Raw genomic sequence first — 15884 nt, 5'->3', positions numbered from 1 at the left:
TCTTCTTGAATATTATAAGTGTTCTACTCTTGTGTAGTGAATTCAGTTTTTTGTGCCTGTGCCCATTTGACGGCCAACTTTACTTAGTTGATACTCATATGCCTCTTTGCAAGATTATGGTAGGTGCTTTTACCTTCAATGAGGCGAATTTATTATTTCTTTCTTCATGGTTTGGTCAGTGAAGAAGGCAGAAACTCTCACCAATTCAATCTATTAATCGGAAATTTGTTTTTGGAGCATGTAATTCTCATGTGCATTTTGGGATAATTGGTATTGGTAGAATTACGATACATAATCAGAACTTGTTAAACCCTCATTTTCGCGATAGATTGTGCTTGAGTTAGTGGTGGTGATTGATTTAACGATTTGATGTTTCTTCTCTTTAGTCTTTTATAATTTTGTTTTAATCAATTTGATTTTTTCTTTTCTCTTTCATCAAAATAAAAGGTCGAGGTATACATAGATAGACAGAAGAATCGCATTGGATATAATACAAAAGTATATGGATTAAATTAATCAAATTAAAATGATAGAAAATAAAAACAAAATCAGAAAGACCGATTTTTAGTACTTGGTTTAGAAGATCAATTCTGTCGATGTTGTTGTTGTTGTTGTTTATTTTTTTTTTTTTTTGTCTTTATTTTATTTATTATTTTCCCTTTTACGAGCCAAAACCAACAAAACAAGGAAAGTCATCAAGATTTATGTATCAAAGGGATTTCTTTTTCAAAGTCAAAATGACTTTGCATATTGAAATGGTCCAAACTTGAAAGTTACGTTTTGGATGTCATACTTCTTCTCCGGGGTGGGATTAATGGATGGTCAAGTACGTTATTCCGAGAAAAAGAAAAAAGAAAAAAGAAAAAAAAATCAAATTTAGCACTTAAGTTTATATGCAATTTGAATTTAATCTTTGAGTTTGTAACTTTGAGAAATAGGTTCTTAGATTTTCTTTTGGCTTCAAATAGGTTTTTCCGTTCAAATTTAATTAATGGTGAGTCATGTCATACCAATCAATTGAAGCCATATTACCTACTTTTGTTGGACATATCATGTGTCAACTGTATATATTACGTCGCATATTTACTTGTGGTTGCTCCTCTCTGTAAAGGGTAGTCTCTCCCTTGGGTCATAGTCACATGGCATCAATTGATTAGTATGACATGGTCTTTTATAATTTTGTTTTAATCAATTTGATTTTTCTTTTTCTCTTTCATAAAAATAAAAGGTCGAGGCATACATAGACAGACAGAAGATTCGCATTGAATATAATACAAAAGTATATGGATTAAATTAATCAAATTAAAATGATAGAAAATAAACACAAAATCAGAAAGACCGATTTTTAATACTTGGTTTAAAAAATCAATTCTCTCTCTCTCTCTCTCTCTCTCTCTCTATATATATATATATATAGATGCTAGAGATCCCAAAACTTTTTTTCAAATTCTTGTTCCCAAATGAATTGAACCTCACGTTCATTTAAGAAAAAAAAATAAATAAAAAAACCAATCTAAACATAGTTATTTCTTGAATGGACCAGATCATTTGGGAAAAAGTTTTGGGGTCTTTAGCATTTCTCTATTAGATGAAAGGACTATACTTAAACAAGATCTCTAAAAGCTTAGAGAAATGATACACATTTCAAAAGATTTTTTTTTTTTTTTTTTTTTTTCTCTTAAAGTTGTTTTCAAATAATGTGTTACAATTTCATGAGTTGGTGACACGATTGACAATACCAAGAAACTTTTAACCTATGATAAACAAATGCAATCCTAATTAAGTTACATTAAATTACAACTTATTCTAAAAGCTTAAGCCGATAGAAAAATATTAAATATATGAATAAAAAATAGTAAATTTAATTATTTAATTAACATTCTAGCATTCTCTCTGTCTCTCAAATAAGCGAGGCTCAACACCTAAAATATTCCATCAAAATGAAAGGTAAATTCTAGAGACAATGTTTGACTTATCTTACAAGTTTAAGCCAAGAAAAAATAATAAATTTAAGGATTAATAACTCGATACCTCAGTTTGACAGTTTTTATTTTTTTCCTCATAAGTTTTAAAACGTGACAAATTTAGTACCTAACCGATGAGAAAAGACAAAATTAATACTTCTGGTAGTTCCGTCAATGGAATTTCCACGTGTCAATCCCATAATACGCCACGCGTCCAAAATAATAATAATAATAATAAATTTTTTTTTTTAAAAAAAAAACACACACGAGCTCTGTTTGGTTGCCGAGAAAACAAGGGAAAGAAATGGGAGGTTGAATCTAGGCATGGCATCCAAGGGACATAAACATCCCAAATCTGCCCTACTGCAAAACACCCTTCTCTCTTGCCATTTTCAAAGTCACTGAAATCTGGATCAGGATATTGAAAATATTCAGGAACTAGTGTCAATTTGAGGCTCGAATAAGATGTTGAATCTTCATGAGCTTCAGAACTTTTCTTGTGGTTATCTTCGTTTGCCGTTTTTTTCCGCTCACCTTCTTGGTTTCCATGTTTCCATTTAGCAAGCTTTCTCCAGAACAAGCACTTCTATTCTGTTTCACCTCTTTCAGATCATGTTTTACATCAGCAGCTAAATCAGATACATTATTCGATTTAGACGCCTCTTTAGATGCATCTCCATTCTCCACTCCAGTGGTAGCGGACGATCCACTCCCCTTGGCTCTTTTCCGATTGCTCATAGTGTCATCATCATCACTCAAGTTTTCCTTGTAAGAAAATTCTTTCCCTTGTTTTCTCGGCAACCAAACAGAGCTCGTGTGTGTGTGTGTTTTTTTTTTTAATTATTATTTAATTATTTTTAATTTTTAGGACACATAGCATATTATGGGAGTGATACGTGAAAATTCTGTTAATTGGGATTGACGGATTTAAAGGAAGTATTGATTTTGTTTTTTTCCATAGAGGTATTTAAAGTTTGACTGGTCAAGATTTTTTTTTTTTTTTTTTTTTTTTTTTAAATAAAAAAAAAAAAAATTGGAGTAGAGATTTCTAGCCGCAAAATTGAAGCAGTCAAGCGTTAGATATTTTGCTATTTTTTTTAAAAAAAAATTGAAGAAAAGAAATATTAAAGAAAAATTCAAATTTGAGGTATTAGCATTAAATTTGAGATATTAGCACCAAAATTGAGGCATTAGCATCAAATTTAGGCTGATCGAATCCCTTTTGGGTGATACAATCCCTAAAGGATTAGCCTTCCACTTCTAAATTTTAGTTTTGAATCCAAAAATAAATTTTGTGACATTAAAAATTAAATATTAACTCATAAAAATTTAACTAAAAAAATAACTTTTTTTAATATATGTCCGACGCAAAAGGCAGCCGCATGGCAGGACTCAATTCCAACATGTGCAAATCGGAAAAAGTCGGAATTCATGGATGAAGGGATCACTTCTCCAAACTCGGTCAAAATATGTGTAGAAATAGCTTTGCATATTGAAACGGTCCAAACTTGTGAAGGTGCATATTAATGTGTTCTGTGGTGGGGAAATGTGAAGGTAGAAAACTTGGCACAAGGCAATCAGAAAAATCAAGACATATGGAAAAGTCAAAAGGCACGCAATAGAATATTGTAGATTAATGGGTGGTCAAGTAAGTTATTTGGAGAAAAATCAAATTTAGCCCTTAGATTTATACTCGGTTTCAATTCAATCCTTAAAGTTTTTAATTTTAAGAATTAGGTTCTTAGATATTCTTTCAATTTCAAATAGATCTCTTCATCAACTTATCGTCTAATTAATTAAGAGTATGTCATGTCAGACTAATCAACTAGAGTTTCACATGACTCTCATTCGACACATCATGTGTCAATTGTGCATACTTTATGATATTTTACTTTAAATTATAAATATACCCTTAACAAATAATTAAACGAGGGGGACTTGGTGCAGAGGGGTAGGCTGGTAGCCTCCCCTTACGGAGGGTGGCCGCCTCTCTCTCTTTAATTTTTATTAAGGGTATAATTAGTACATATATGAAGTTTTTAAAAAATTGTCACATGACATCAATTAATTGGTTTGACATGATTTATTATTAATTAATTGGACAAGAAGTTGATGTAACGACCTATTTGAAACCATTGGAAAACCTAAAGAACTAGTTGCCAAAATTAGAAACCCAAAGATTAAACTGAAATTGCATAAGAACCTAGGGACTAAATTGGATTTTTCCTTTTATTGGTTAGACTTTTTCTAACAAGTCAAAGTATTCAAATATCTGAAAAAAAAAATTAGAACATGAAGATCAAGTTCTTAGAAATTTCTATCACATTGCCTGGAAAAGTAAGTCTAAAACCTGCCAAACAATTCCTTCTATAAATACTGTTCTGGGTTATTTTCTCAATCATAAACCCACAACATTCATGCAATGACTTCTCCAACTAGTAGTCTTCATTTTTGTTATCTCTTGCTTCTACTTCTACTTCTTCTTCCTCTTCTTCCCACTGTTTTCACCTTCACCAAAGACGACTGTCAAACATGGCTGAAATCCCCTGCACTAAGTGCACAGGATGAATCTCCACCATGGCTGTCGCCTTCAGGTGAATTTGCTTTGGGATTCCGTTCTGTTGATATAAGCAATGAGAAACACTTCTTGCTTGCTGTCTGGTTTGATAAAATAAAAGATCAAACAATAGTTTGGTCTGCAAAAGGCAATAAACCAGCACCCCCATCTTCTCAATTTAAGCTGACAAGCAATGGTGAGTTTGTGCTCGATGATCCTCAAGGCAACACGTTATGGAAGCCTAAAACGAATGGAAGCAAATCCACATGTGCAGCTATGCTGGACAATGGGAACTTTGTGATTCTAGACGAGAATTATAGTCCCATATGGGAGAGCTTCAAAGAGCCCACTGACACAATTTTGCCAGGTCAGATTCTGGGCATGCCTAGCACCCTCAGGGCTCGACAGTCCGAGACAGATTATGCCGATGGGGGCTTCGAGCTCTGTTTGCAGGTGGACGGCAATCTTGTGCTCAATCTTGCATCTGGAAATTTTCGTAGCCCTTATTGGGCTACCATGACAATGAACTGGAAATCACAGTTGGTGTTTGATGAGGCCGGCGAAATTTACATCAAAGATTCGAACACATCTGCCAAATACAGCCTTACCAGAGAAGACCCAGGTTCAAGCCAAAAGTATTACCATATTGCCAGACTCGATCAAAATGGAGTTTTCAAATTATCCAAACACCTCAGAAATGAGAACAAGGCAGGTGATGGAAGCTGCAGTTCCTGGCGTGACGTGCAAGAGATTCCTGATGATATTTGTATGACAGGCGTCAATAATCATAATGGCGTTGGGTGGTGTGGGTATAACAGCATTTGTGAAAAAATCAGTAAAGGCCCGGCATTTTGCCGCTGTCCTGATAGATTCTCTTTTCTGAACCCATCTGACCCCTCAAAAGGCTGCAAACCAGATTTTCCTCTGCCCAGCTGCCAGCCTAATGGATGGGAAGCAGAGAAAGAGCAAGTAGATTTTATAGAACTTGACAACGTCGACTGGCCGCTCTCTGATTACGATCTTCATGAAGGCCATGGGGTTGACAGGGCGAGGTGTCAACAACTATGCCTCGATGATTGCTTCTGTTCAGCAGCCGTGCATGAAGAAGAAGGTGGGCTTTGTTGGAGTAAGAAGTTTCCAATGTCCAATGGAAGAAGCAGCCCAAATATCACCAAAATATTTCTCCTCAAGGTACCTAAAGCTAAAGGTAGTAGTGTTACAAAAAAGAAAGACAAGTCGAATCTGGTGCTTGTCTTGGCACTACTCCTTGGCAGCTCCACTTTCCTCAATATCCTTCTCTTGATAGCTATTTCTGCAGCTCTTTTCTACTTGTACCGTATAAAGCTGAATTGGGCAAGAAATGCAACCACATCTGCCACAAACATGAGAAGCTATACATATGAAGAGCTTGATAAAGCAACTGGTGGGTTCAAGCAAACATTGGGTAGAGGAGCTTTCGGAACGGTTTACAAAGGGGTCATCGCATCAGATCCGAAGAGATTTGTCGCAATCAAGAAGTTAGAAAAAGTTGCAGGCGAAGGGGAGAAGGAGTTCAAAACAGAGGTGAGCGTGATATGCCAGACCCACCACAAGAATTTAGTCCGGTTGCTTGGCTATTGTGATGAGGGGGAGCATCGGCTTCTGGTGTACGAGTACATGGGCAATGGCTCTCTAGCTAGCTTTCTTTTCGGGATATCCAGACCTCATTGGAACCAAAGAGTGCAGATTGCTTTTGGAATTGCAAGAGGTTTGATGTACTTGCATGAAGAGTGCAGCACCCAGATCATCCACTGTGACATAAAGCCTCAAAACATACTCTTGGATGAGTATTTCACTCCTAGGATTTCTGATTTTGGATTGGCAAAGCTTCTGTTGGCCGACCAAACTGGAACACATACACAAAGAAGAGGGACTATTGGGTACTTTGCACCAGAATGGTTCAGTAAAGCATCCATTTCGGTTAAGGTTGATGTTTACAGCTTTGGTGTGATGTTGCTTGAGATCATTTGCTGCAAGTCTAGTGTATCATTTGCAATGGGAGACGAAGAGGAGGCATTGATAGATTGGGCTTATGACTGCTACATTGAAAAAAGACTAGAAAAGTTGGTGGAAAACGATGAGGAGGCAAGGAATGACATGAAGAGGCTAGAGAGGCTAGTTATTGTGGCAATTTGGTGCATTCAAGAGGATCCTTCGTTACGACCCACGATGAAAAAGGTTACACACATGCTTGAGGGGGTGGTTGATGTTCATGTGCCCCCACGCCCTTCATTGTATACTTCTCCTCCGCCCATAATTACTGACATTTGAGTTTTTGTGCCCCATAGGTGATACGTGACAACTTGTTATAGATACAACATTCTTGGTTTGTAGTTGTTTTAGAAGAATTTGTTAGGGTTTATGGGTATTCTGGTTATTGTAATATTTTTTAAAACTTATATAATAAGATGTGTGAGGTTGGCTACGGTAAATGAATGTAAACCTCCTCTTTTCTTTCCATACAAACGCTACTACAACATGATATTAGAGTTTAAGGTTTAATCATTTCCCTGCTCGCTCTTCCATGCTTCTTCCCCTTTTATTTTTCATTTTCTCTCTCATGTTTTGTGTCATTCTTGGTATTGATCGAAGACGACCAAGTAAGTGGCTTAATGCTTGTGTATGGACGTCAGGGCCGAGAGATGACCACTATGACATTGTGGTTGGGTGATTGAGAGCTAAAGATATTATTAATGGCACTTCTGTTATTTTCTGCATTTTTATTTGTTTTGTTATTTTGTTTTTTAGACTCGTTATGTTAATTTTTCTGAATTTGAGCTTTATGTCATTTTAGTAGCCCACGTATCACTAAAGTTAGGGTTAGTGTTTAATCCCTCCTAGTCTATTTAAGCTTAATATTGAAATGTGATAATTAGTTTTTATGAACAAAGAAACAATTGATTGTTGTCGTCTTCCTCTTTCTTATTTCTTACTTCTCTTCTCAACTTCTCTCTCTTCAAACTTTCTTCTCAATTGCTTCTTGCCCTGCACCAAATATATATACATATATATACAAATTTTGTCTTCTAAATTTAGTCATTCTGTTCATTTGATTGGAGATGTTAGGAACAAATTTTTCCTCCAAATTGGATTAAAGGAAATTTCTCAAACTTAGCCTATTAAATTGACATATGTCCTTAGAACATGTAATTCTCATGTGTATGCCAGAGTCACCAATTTGGAGGAAAACTGCCATTTTATAAATTATAAATAGAATTGCTGATGTGGCAAGCAAAGTCACCACATTGCACACCACATCACTTTTTAAGTTCTTACTCTCTTTCTCCCCTCCACCCCTAGTAGCCTCCTGCGCTCCCTTCTCCAAAAAAGGGCTCCACCGCTCCCCAATTATCTCTCCTCTCACCAATCTGCCCAAAAATGACTTGTTTTCCAGAGCTACACCAAGAATCCAAATGAGACCAACCTTGATGTCTCAGAAACACATCAATGAGATCCAACCTCCCCAATGGGAACATAAATGTAATCATAGAATTCCAAGATAACATGTCTTTAATTGGCATGCCACATGTGTGCATACTCTTTCACCCAACATCTGGAACAAGGCCACCATAAAAAATGGCTACATTCATCACAAAAAGGAAAAACATTGTAACAACTTTATGAATAATTTGAGGTTATTTTTACAACCTTTTGACTAAGACCTCCAAGCATTTCTTACAAAACCGTATTACCTCTCTTATCTAACACAGACAGAAGTCTTGTACAAAAAAAATAACAATCAATTACATAGATCATCACAAATATTACAATTATGACAGAAATGATTCTCTCACCTCATGGCTCATAGGAAGCTATCACATCCCAATCCTGGCTACTGAAGGAGCAAGTATTCCTCATAGTGAAAGCATTTTAAGCCTGCCCAAAAATCCCAATAGAAATGATTTTGTCAACAATTATTAAGATGATCAATGAAAGACCAGATTACAATGTAAAATGCAACTAATAAAATGGAAAATCAGAAATTGTGGAACCAAGATCTCTAAGAACTTAAATGACAACACCTACATAGTACTGCTAAAAGTAAGAACAACAAAACTCAGTACCACAAGCTCGTGAAAAAAACACCCAACTCCAAGAGAGGTCAACATCAATGACGATAATGTATCTAATTTTGTATCTCAACAAGTACAAAACAAATGTTTACGATGAGTCCCATTAACCATAAAGCTTCAACATGTCTAGAGGGGACAAGAGGGAAATTCTACTGCTAAAAGAGTAACACACAAGATTTACAGACATAGAGAAAAAAAAAAGCAGTGTGCCAGTTGCCTCTACTGTTACGTTCCTTAGAAACAGAACGTGTAGCGGTTTTCTGCACAGGGAAAATACCAGGATCGTTCTTCCTCTTGTTTCCTATTTTGGAAATATTAAGAAAGAACAACCCTAGCGGGAGGATTTTTGAGGAATCCTAAGCCTCCTTCCTTAGAGCAATTTGAGGAGCTCCAACCTCTTAATCAAACATAAAGTTTGGACGAACAAGGTAATCGATGAATTTTGTTGATAGCCAACAGTATTTAAAGACAAAGCTTACAATGAAAAGAGACCCACTTGTAGTTACCTTCTAAGATAACCATAACTCTACCCCTACAATAACAAAAGCCTGTCTTTATGCCAACAGTAAAGTATAGATGGGAGAAGCACCTCAACTATAATGAAGTTAAAATTGTAAGGTATAAGGTCAATCCCGAAGACCAAGTTCAAGTTCAAGCTCATCATCCTGTTCAAACAGCTTCAGAAGGCGTGCATACTGCTCTTCTCTCTTCTTCTTCCGCCACAACTTGAAGAGGAAGAAAGAGACCAGCCCAAGGACCACGAGCACAAGGATTACAATGAGTACAATAGATCCAGTGTTGCTACTGGAAGTAGCATGAGTATCAGTCTTTGTATCATCTTTAAGTATTCGGTGAGTCATCAGTAAACCCTGAAAAAACCCAACCAAAAAAAAAAAAAAAAACCAATCAGCAGTTGCTGAAGACAAAGATTCATCAGCTTTTAAGTTCAGTATCATTAAAACACCAATGAAGACCACATAAAAAAAAAAAAAAAAAAAAATCAATGTTCATTGCATATATGCACTGATTTTGCTGGGGGAGAAAATTTCTACGGCAAAGATAATGCCTGAAATAGAGTCTGTCAACATAGCCATAGGTCACCATTAATAAGCTCATATCCTAAACTCCATCATGGAGTTACTATAGAAAATCTAGAGGATCCTATTCCTTTATTTACACCATCAAAATATTAACCGCACACACAATGTAGAATTGAATACTTTCAATGCCAATGATCCCACATGTCTTGATTTTGCGGCAATCAAAATAAGCGAATCGCGAAGAATTAAAACAAAATACAAGCCTTTGTAACTCTTTTTCAGCTGTAAAAGAAATCCCAATTTGGCTACTTTTAACGCTACAAAAGCAGTACAACCCAAAAGACAACTTCCTTTTTGTTTAAACCACAAATTTGAAATTACAATTAAACACCAAAAAAAAAAAAAAAAAAAAAAATCAATTTTTGCATGAACAAAACTGAAATAATAAAAAATAAAATAAAATTTGAGGTGGGTTTGTATTATTTGTTAATGCAAGAAACATAAAGAAAAAGGTTTTGAAGCACATTCATTTTGTTGGAATAAAGCATGAAAAATCTTGAAATTGAAAACGAATTTACAACGGGATGTGAATCAGAGACAAATATAAACAAGATTAATCATGGTTTTTATCTCAAATTATATGATCAAAGATTTTCAATCAAGTTTTGCTAAAAAGAAAGGAAAAAGAAGGGTTAGAGATCTGAGAGACGAACCTGAAACGAATTGTTGGAGAAAGCGAGGCGAACAATGAACGCAAAACGCAACGATTATGCGTTTTGAAATTTCATTCTCTCTTGGTATTTCTCGGCAACTACGCTACGCTGCCGTTTTTAAAGATTAAAAATTGATTACTTTTTCTTTTTTTGTAACAAACATTTTTTTGGGTTTTTTTATTCTCTTTTTCGAATACTTATTTTCTTTTCTTTTTTTAGCAAAATGCAAGAAAAAAAGGTTATTTATTTATTTTTATTTTTTTATAATATTATTTTTTACAATCATTTATTTACGCTCATGTTACCAATGTCACACCGAACTTACTATACCGTACTTGTTTTAAATGAGTAATGTTAGGAATCATCTTTTTATCTTTTTAAAAAATTGATATAACTTTTAAAATTATATTAAATTTTGATTTAATGATAATTTTAAAAGTCAAGCAGTACTCGTTTTAAATAGCTTATCGTGTCAAATACTAATATATAAAAAGTTACTTAAAACATGTTACATTAGCTTATGTATGTAATAAATAAGTGCAATTATTATTATTATTATTATTATTATTATTTTTGTAAATTATTTTGTTTGAGACGACCTTATTTTTTTATTTTTTATTTTTTAAAGAAGATAGAGGGATAAAGCTTTCCTCTAAATAACTTCTGCCATTATGCTATACATGTGAAAATCTGCTTTTCCTTTTTATATTTTTATTTTTTTATTTTTTTTTTAAAAAAAAAAATTTATTTTTTAATATAATTGTCCCATTCGTATTAATTTTCACACCTTATTGATTTTTGTATGGGAAGTAAGGGGCAAGAAAATAGTTTGGTACCAATTTACTGTCCTTACATTATTGTCTTTTATCATATTCTTTGACATGGCCAATCAACCATTGAATCAGCCTCCATTAAAAATAAATAAAAAAAGAATTAGAGGCAGCATCTGAAGCTAGGATCAGAATCAAAGACCTGGAGCTAAGCCCCACCTTAAATTCCGATGCTGGCAAATATGCAAATTTTAAAGTGTCAATTATTGCAAGTACTATCATAGGACCAACACATATTGGAGTTTCAATCTGAACAAGTATTTGAAGCAGATAGCACTAAACTGCATTCTTTTTGCAATGTCTGCATTTGAATCCCAGCATTATAATCTCCCACCATAAAAATGCTGCCTCTTGTGCTAGAAGCTCAGTTCACTTTAAGATTACAAGGAGACCAATATATGATGCATATTGGACCCATAAACATTTTTGTGCAACTTGAGTTTAAACAGTAAATCAACAACACCCATTACTCAAAAAAGGAGGCCAACTTCAAACTCCTTTTGGTTCAATATTTGCATACTATCGACACACAAGCAAATATCTAATGCAAAAAGATTCTATTATATAGGCGTCTAAATCATACCCGACATAAACAAGCAGAAACAAGACTATAAATGATACCGGGTCACTCAAGAACAAAAAGGCTAGGGTTCAGTCTGTTAAAACAAGCACAAAGAAAAAACTCTACCACAAAAAGGAGACAATAAAAACACAACTTTTTAGCCAGGAATTGGGGCCATTCACTTGAAGCACTTGGCATCCAAAAGAGGCTCTCCCTCGAAAGGCTCATGATCTTCAATCATTTGATTGACACGCTCCTTTTGGGCTTCATCTGAAAGATCCACCTTCTTCCAGTCATAAAGCTCCATGTCATAGCACTCATCAATCACAAACTGTGGTACTTCTTGCCCACGGAAAAGCCACAGCCCCTGCACCTTGAATGGTGGGTTGGAACCGATCACTAGCATCTTTCCGAAAGCGTATTTGCGAGCTAGATCCATCCTCTGAAGAAATCCACCGACCTTGTTCAGTGTAACAAAGGAAACAGTGTTCTCATCATTGTACTTGTAATCACAGAACCAGAGAGAGTATCCCTCAGGATCATACATGTCCCAGAACCCTGCGAAAAAACATGAAACAATGATGAAGAGGAACTTAATCACAGTGCAAATGACATTTCATATAGAGAAATAGACCAATTAATAATGGTATTCAAGGTCACAAAACTAAAAGCATCCACAAGGTGTTTGAACTGGGTGCAGATAACCTAACAATTTCTATAACCCAGTCATTTTATTTCATGCATAAACATAATCCAAACGTAAATATAAACCATTAAATTAACCTTAACAAAAGATAACTCCACAGGGAATACAACATAACCATTCATTTGAATCACCGAGTTTTTTAGAAAATTGACAGATGCTATCTTCAGAGGATGGCAAAAATAGTCAAAAGGAGAGGTGATTACCTTTAATAGCAACCTCACGGAAGTTGGTTTTGGTGTTTGAGTACAGCCTCTTCCATTCATCAAGTATCATCTTACTTGGGGGCAGCAGGTCAAGAGGGTTTTTAGCTTTGGGCTTTGGAGCCGCCTCTTCCTCGTCAGCTTCTGGTTTGGGCTTCGCTGGCTCCTCCTTTTTCGCTTCTTGCTTGGGCTTTGGTTTAGCAGATTCTTTTGGCTGAGAAGGCTTCTTTGCAGCTGCAACAGGTGGAACAGACTCAGTCTGCTTCACCTCACCCACGATCTTCTTGAAATTTGGTTGATTAACCAAGGTCCAGAAGTATCTCTCAACATGAGGGAACTCAGAGGTAAAGCTCTTAGTCATTCCGTGGCTGAACCCAGTGTATAAGTTGCATGTCAGAATGATATCAGCCAGGGTCACAGAATGCCCAACCAGGTATGTGTTTGAAGCAAGATGAGTGTTTAGAGCACCCAGCGCTCTCTTCAACGCAGAAATTGCAGCTTCCTCGGCCTTCAAGCAAAAACAAATTGCAAAAAAAAAACGGATGGAGCATTATATGATAGGACTATTAATATTTTAATTGTTTTCTCTTGTATACTTCCTGTGTACGTGGTGTCTCACGCTTTTAATGATATTTTGATTACTTGTTCAAAAAATTGATAGGATTATGAACACTTTGATTTTTCAGGCAGAACACACAGAGACACATATATGTGCGCCTGTCAACCTGATGTTACATCAAGGAGAATAAAATCAAGAGAGAAGAAGAAATAATGACATACCGGAGGAAGGTATACACCACGTCCCATTCTTGGTCTAAGCCAATTCCCAATATTAGCATCAATTTCCAACGACGCAAAATCGATCCATTGCTCTGTATGAGCCTGAAAATGCAAGCACCCAAAATGAGCCTAATTCACACACACAATCAGAGAGTCAGAGAGAGACAGGGAGAGCAACAGTAGCAACAGGGGTCTCACATAATCAATAAGGGAAGAACCATATAGAGGACTGTCAGCCTTCAGGCGAGCAACTGCAGCAACAAATAAAAAGCCCATAAGTTCCAATATAACAAAGTATCAACCTTCACAAAAACCCAGAATTAATGGACGGGGAAGGAAAATTTATAGTTTTTTTTTTTATGAATAATAATTTATTGAAGAAGAAAAGCTCGCATGCACAGTATACAAGAGAAGCAACCACCTCGATTGGAAGAAGCGAAATTAGGAACAATCTAAAAGGGAAAGGAAAATCTATAGTATTACCATAACGTGCTATAGCATTGCTCTCGAAGACCGGACCATCGGGTGTTTCCAACACAGGAACCTGGAAAACAACAGATTTAATGATGATAGAAACTTCAGTCAAACTAAATACTAAGTAGCAGATATGAACTACCATAAATACCACAACAAAGAAGAATGAATACCTTCCCAATAGGGTTCATCTTGAGGAATTCGGGAGTCTTATTAGAGACACCCATCTCGAAGTTTGGGGCCAGCTCCACTTTCACACCGGTGTACTCTGCAGCAATGAGTGCCTTGTAAGCATTTTTGTTCTTGCTCCCGGCATGCAGGATCTGCAACGTAGATCAGACAGACCTATCAGAAAAGGAAGATCACTCGAGCCATGCGATTCAGAATCAATAGTGATGGATTAGTGGATTCAAAGGGGTTCATGCAGTTGCAGTGCAATTATTCAGGAACCCAAAACCATATTTCCAATTCCAATTCCAATAAGCAAAAATCAAGCAAAATTTGAAACCAATCAAACTTTCTTTCTGATCACTGGATAGCAATTAAGAATTTTATTTTCACACTGTTTCTCGGCAACCAAACACATCTCTAACTGCTACAACACCCAGAAATGAATACAGATTCAAAATTTGAACTTACCAGAGCCATGGCTTCACGGAAAAACGTTTCGCTCCGATCCGAGATCTGACCACAATAACAAAAGCAAAAACAAATCAATCAACAAAATTCAGTGCACAAAGCGACAGTTTCGATTCAACAAAAACCAGTTTCAGAAGCCGAACAAGTGTTTGAAAAAAGCGACAAAAAAAAACAAGAAAAGAGACATACGAGAAAGCGTTCTTCCGAGAGAAGCTGTGAGGGATAGAAGGAGCGATAGATAAAGGGAATCAAAAGTAGGGTTTTTCTAGGGAGCGAAAAAGCTTAAGAACTTGAAGCCCACAACTTCTGTGGGCTACAATCAGTTCATTCGATAAGCCATAGAGCCCATAGCAGCCTTACATGCATACACTCTTAGATCTAATTAGTCCAGAGATATGAGTATAAGATTATATATTTTAATTTAACTCAATTTATCTAATTAAATGAGATATATTACTTTAACTCTAATCTACTAATTTTATATTGGGTCGTGAGTCATATCAAAAATTAATAGTCTTTATATTACATGTCAGATTCACATCATGCTGAGACATGAATAAGATTATATATGTCAAATTTAACTCGATTCATTTAATTAAACCGGTCAAACCCTTCAACTCTTGCTAATTTTGTGTTTTTTTTTTCTTTTAATCTTTTGACTGTGATTTGACATAAAAGTAAAAGTAGTTTCACGTGTTTTGTAAGTGATTTGTGTTTTGAATTGTTTGTTAATAATTTTTTTTTCTTTATAAAAAGCAAAAAATATCTTAAAAAAGTGTTGTCAAACGAGTCCTATTTTTATCGGACATTGTGATGCAGAGTGATGATATACATCACTTCGGGGCGCGCATGACGTGTTTAATTTTTTTTTTATAATTAAAATATTAAATCACACGACGTCTGTGTGATGTTTATCATCACTCATATTGTGCATATACATAATGATGATTTTCTATTATTGAGTTGGTCAAATTTCACAAAAATTCGAACAACTTAGTATCTCGGAATCGTAATTCTTATATACACCAAAATAAAATATAGATGGTAAAATAGATATTCCATCCATTTTCATTTTAATTAAAATAAATATAATAGAATTTTCATTTTAGGAGGGAAGTATAATAATTGAAAATGTTATAAATTGTATTTTTATCCTACTTTATTAACGTGGCACTATCAATAAACTATAGTTAAAAAAATAAAATAAAAAATTAGCGATACCACATTAATAAATGTAGTATATAATATTACAACAGTCCCAAGTTTGATTAATGAGTGTCCCCAAGAGGTAGCTCAATCGGCTGGGA

The 15884-nt window shown here is 35.2% G+C and overlaps 2 protein-coding genes across 2 annotated transcripts; one reads left to right on the top strand and one right to left on the bottom strand.

Annotated features, from left to right (window-relative positions):
- The first annotated feature begins 4386 nt into the window (after positions 1-4386).
- Positions 4387-6831, top strand: LOC132177185 (G-type lectin S-receptor-like serine/threonine-protein kinase LECRK3). Its single transcript, XM_059589431.1, has one exon. The coding sequence runs from the start codon at positions 4387-4389 to the stop codon at positions 6829-6831; it is 2445 nt and encodes an 814-aa protein (XP_059445414.1).
- A 4923-nt stretch (positions 6832-11754) lies between these two features.
- LOC132178609 (elongation factor 1-gamma-like) lies at positions 11755-14870 on the bottom strand. Its single transcript, XM_059591072.1, has 8 exons — positions 14767-14870; positions 14578-14622; positions 14112-14261; positions 13948-14008; positions 13663-13715; positions 13465-13566; positions 12688-13192; positions 11755-12336 (listed from the first exon to the last, which is right to left on the bottom strand). The coding sequence occupies exons 2-8, from the start codon at positions 14584-14586 to the stop codon at positions 11957-11959; spliced, it is 1260 nt and encodes a 419-aa protein (XP_059447055.1). The 5' UTR covers positions 14587-14622; positions 14767-14870; the 3' UTR covers positions 11755-11956.
- Between the last annotated feature and the right edge of the window lie 1014 nt (positions 14871-15884).

Source organism: Corylus avellana, chromosome ca4 (assembly GCF_901000735.1).
Source record: "Corylus avellana chromosome ca4, CavTom2PMs-1.0".
NCBI lineage: Eukaryota > Viridiplantae > Streptophyta > Magnoliopsida > Fagales > Betulaceae > Corylus > Corylus avellana.
The sequence above is the reverse complement of the archived record's forward strand: the minus strand, read 5'-3'. Positions and strand labels throughout refer to the sequence as shown.

Bases quoted from the DNA above. Each gene is read 5' to 3' on its own strand.
- LOC132177185 (XM_059589431.1), top strand. From the start codon at position 4,387: ATGACTTCTCCAACTAGTAGTCTTCATTTTTGTTATCTCTTGCTTCTA.
- LOC132178609 (XM_059591072.1), bottom strand. The intron at 13,567-13,662 runs GTGAGACCCCTG...TTGCATTTTCAG, and splicing joins GTTCTTCCCTTATTGATTAT to GCTCATACAGAGCAATGGAT. The intron at 12,337-12,687 runs GTAATCACCTCT...GTTTTTTCGCAG, and splicing joins CCGTGAGGTTGCTATTAAAG to GGTTCTGGGACATGTATGAT.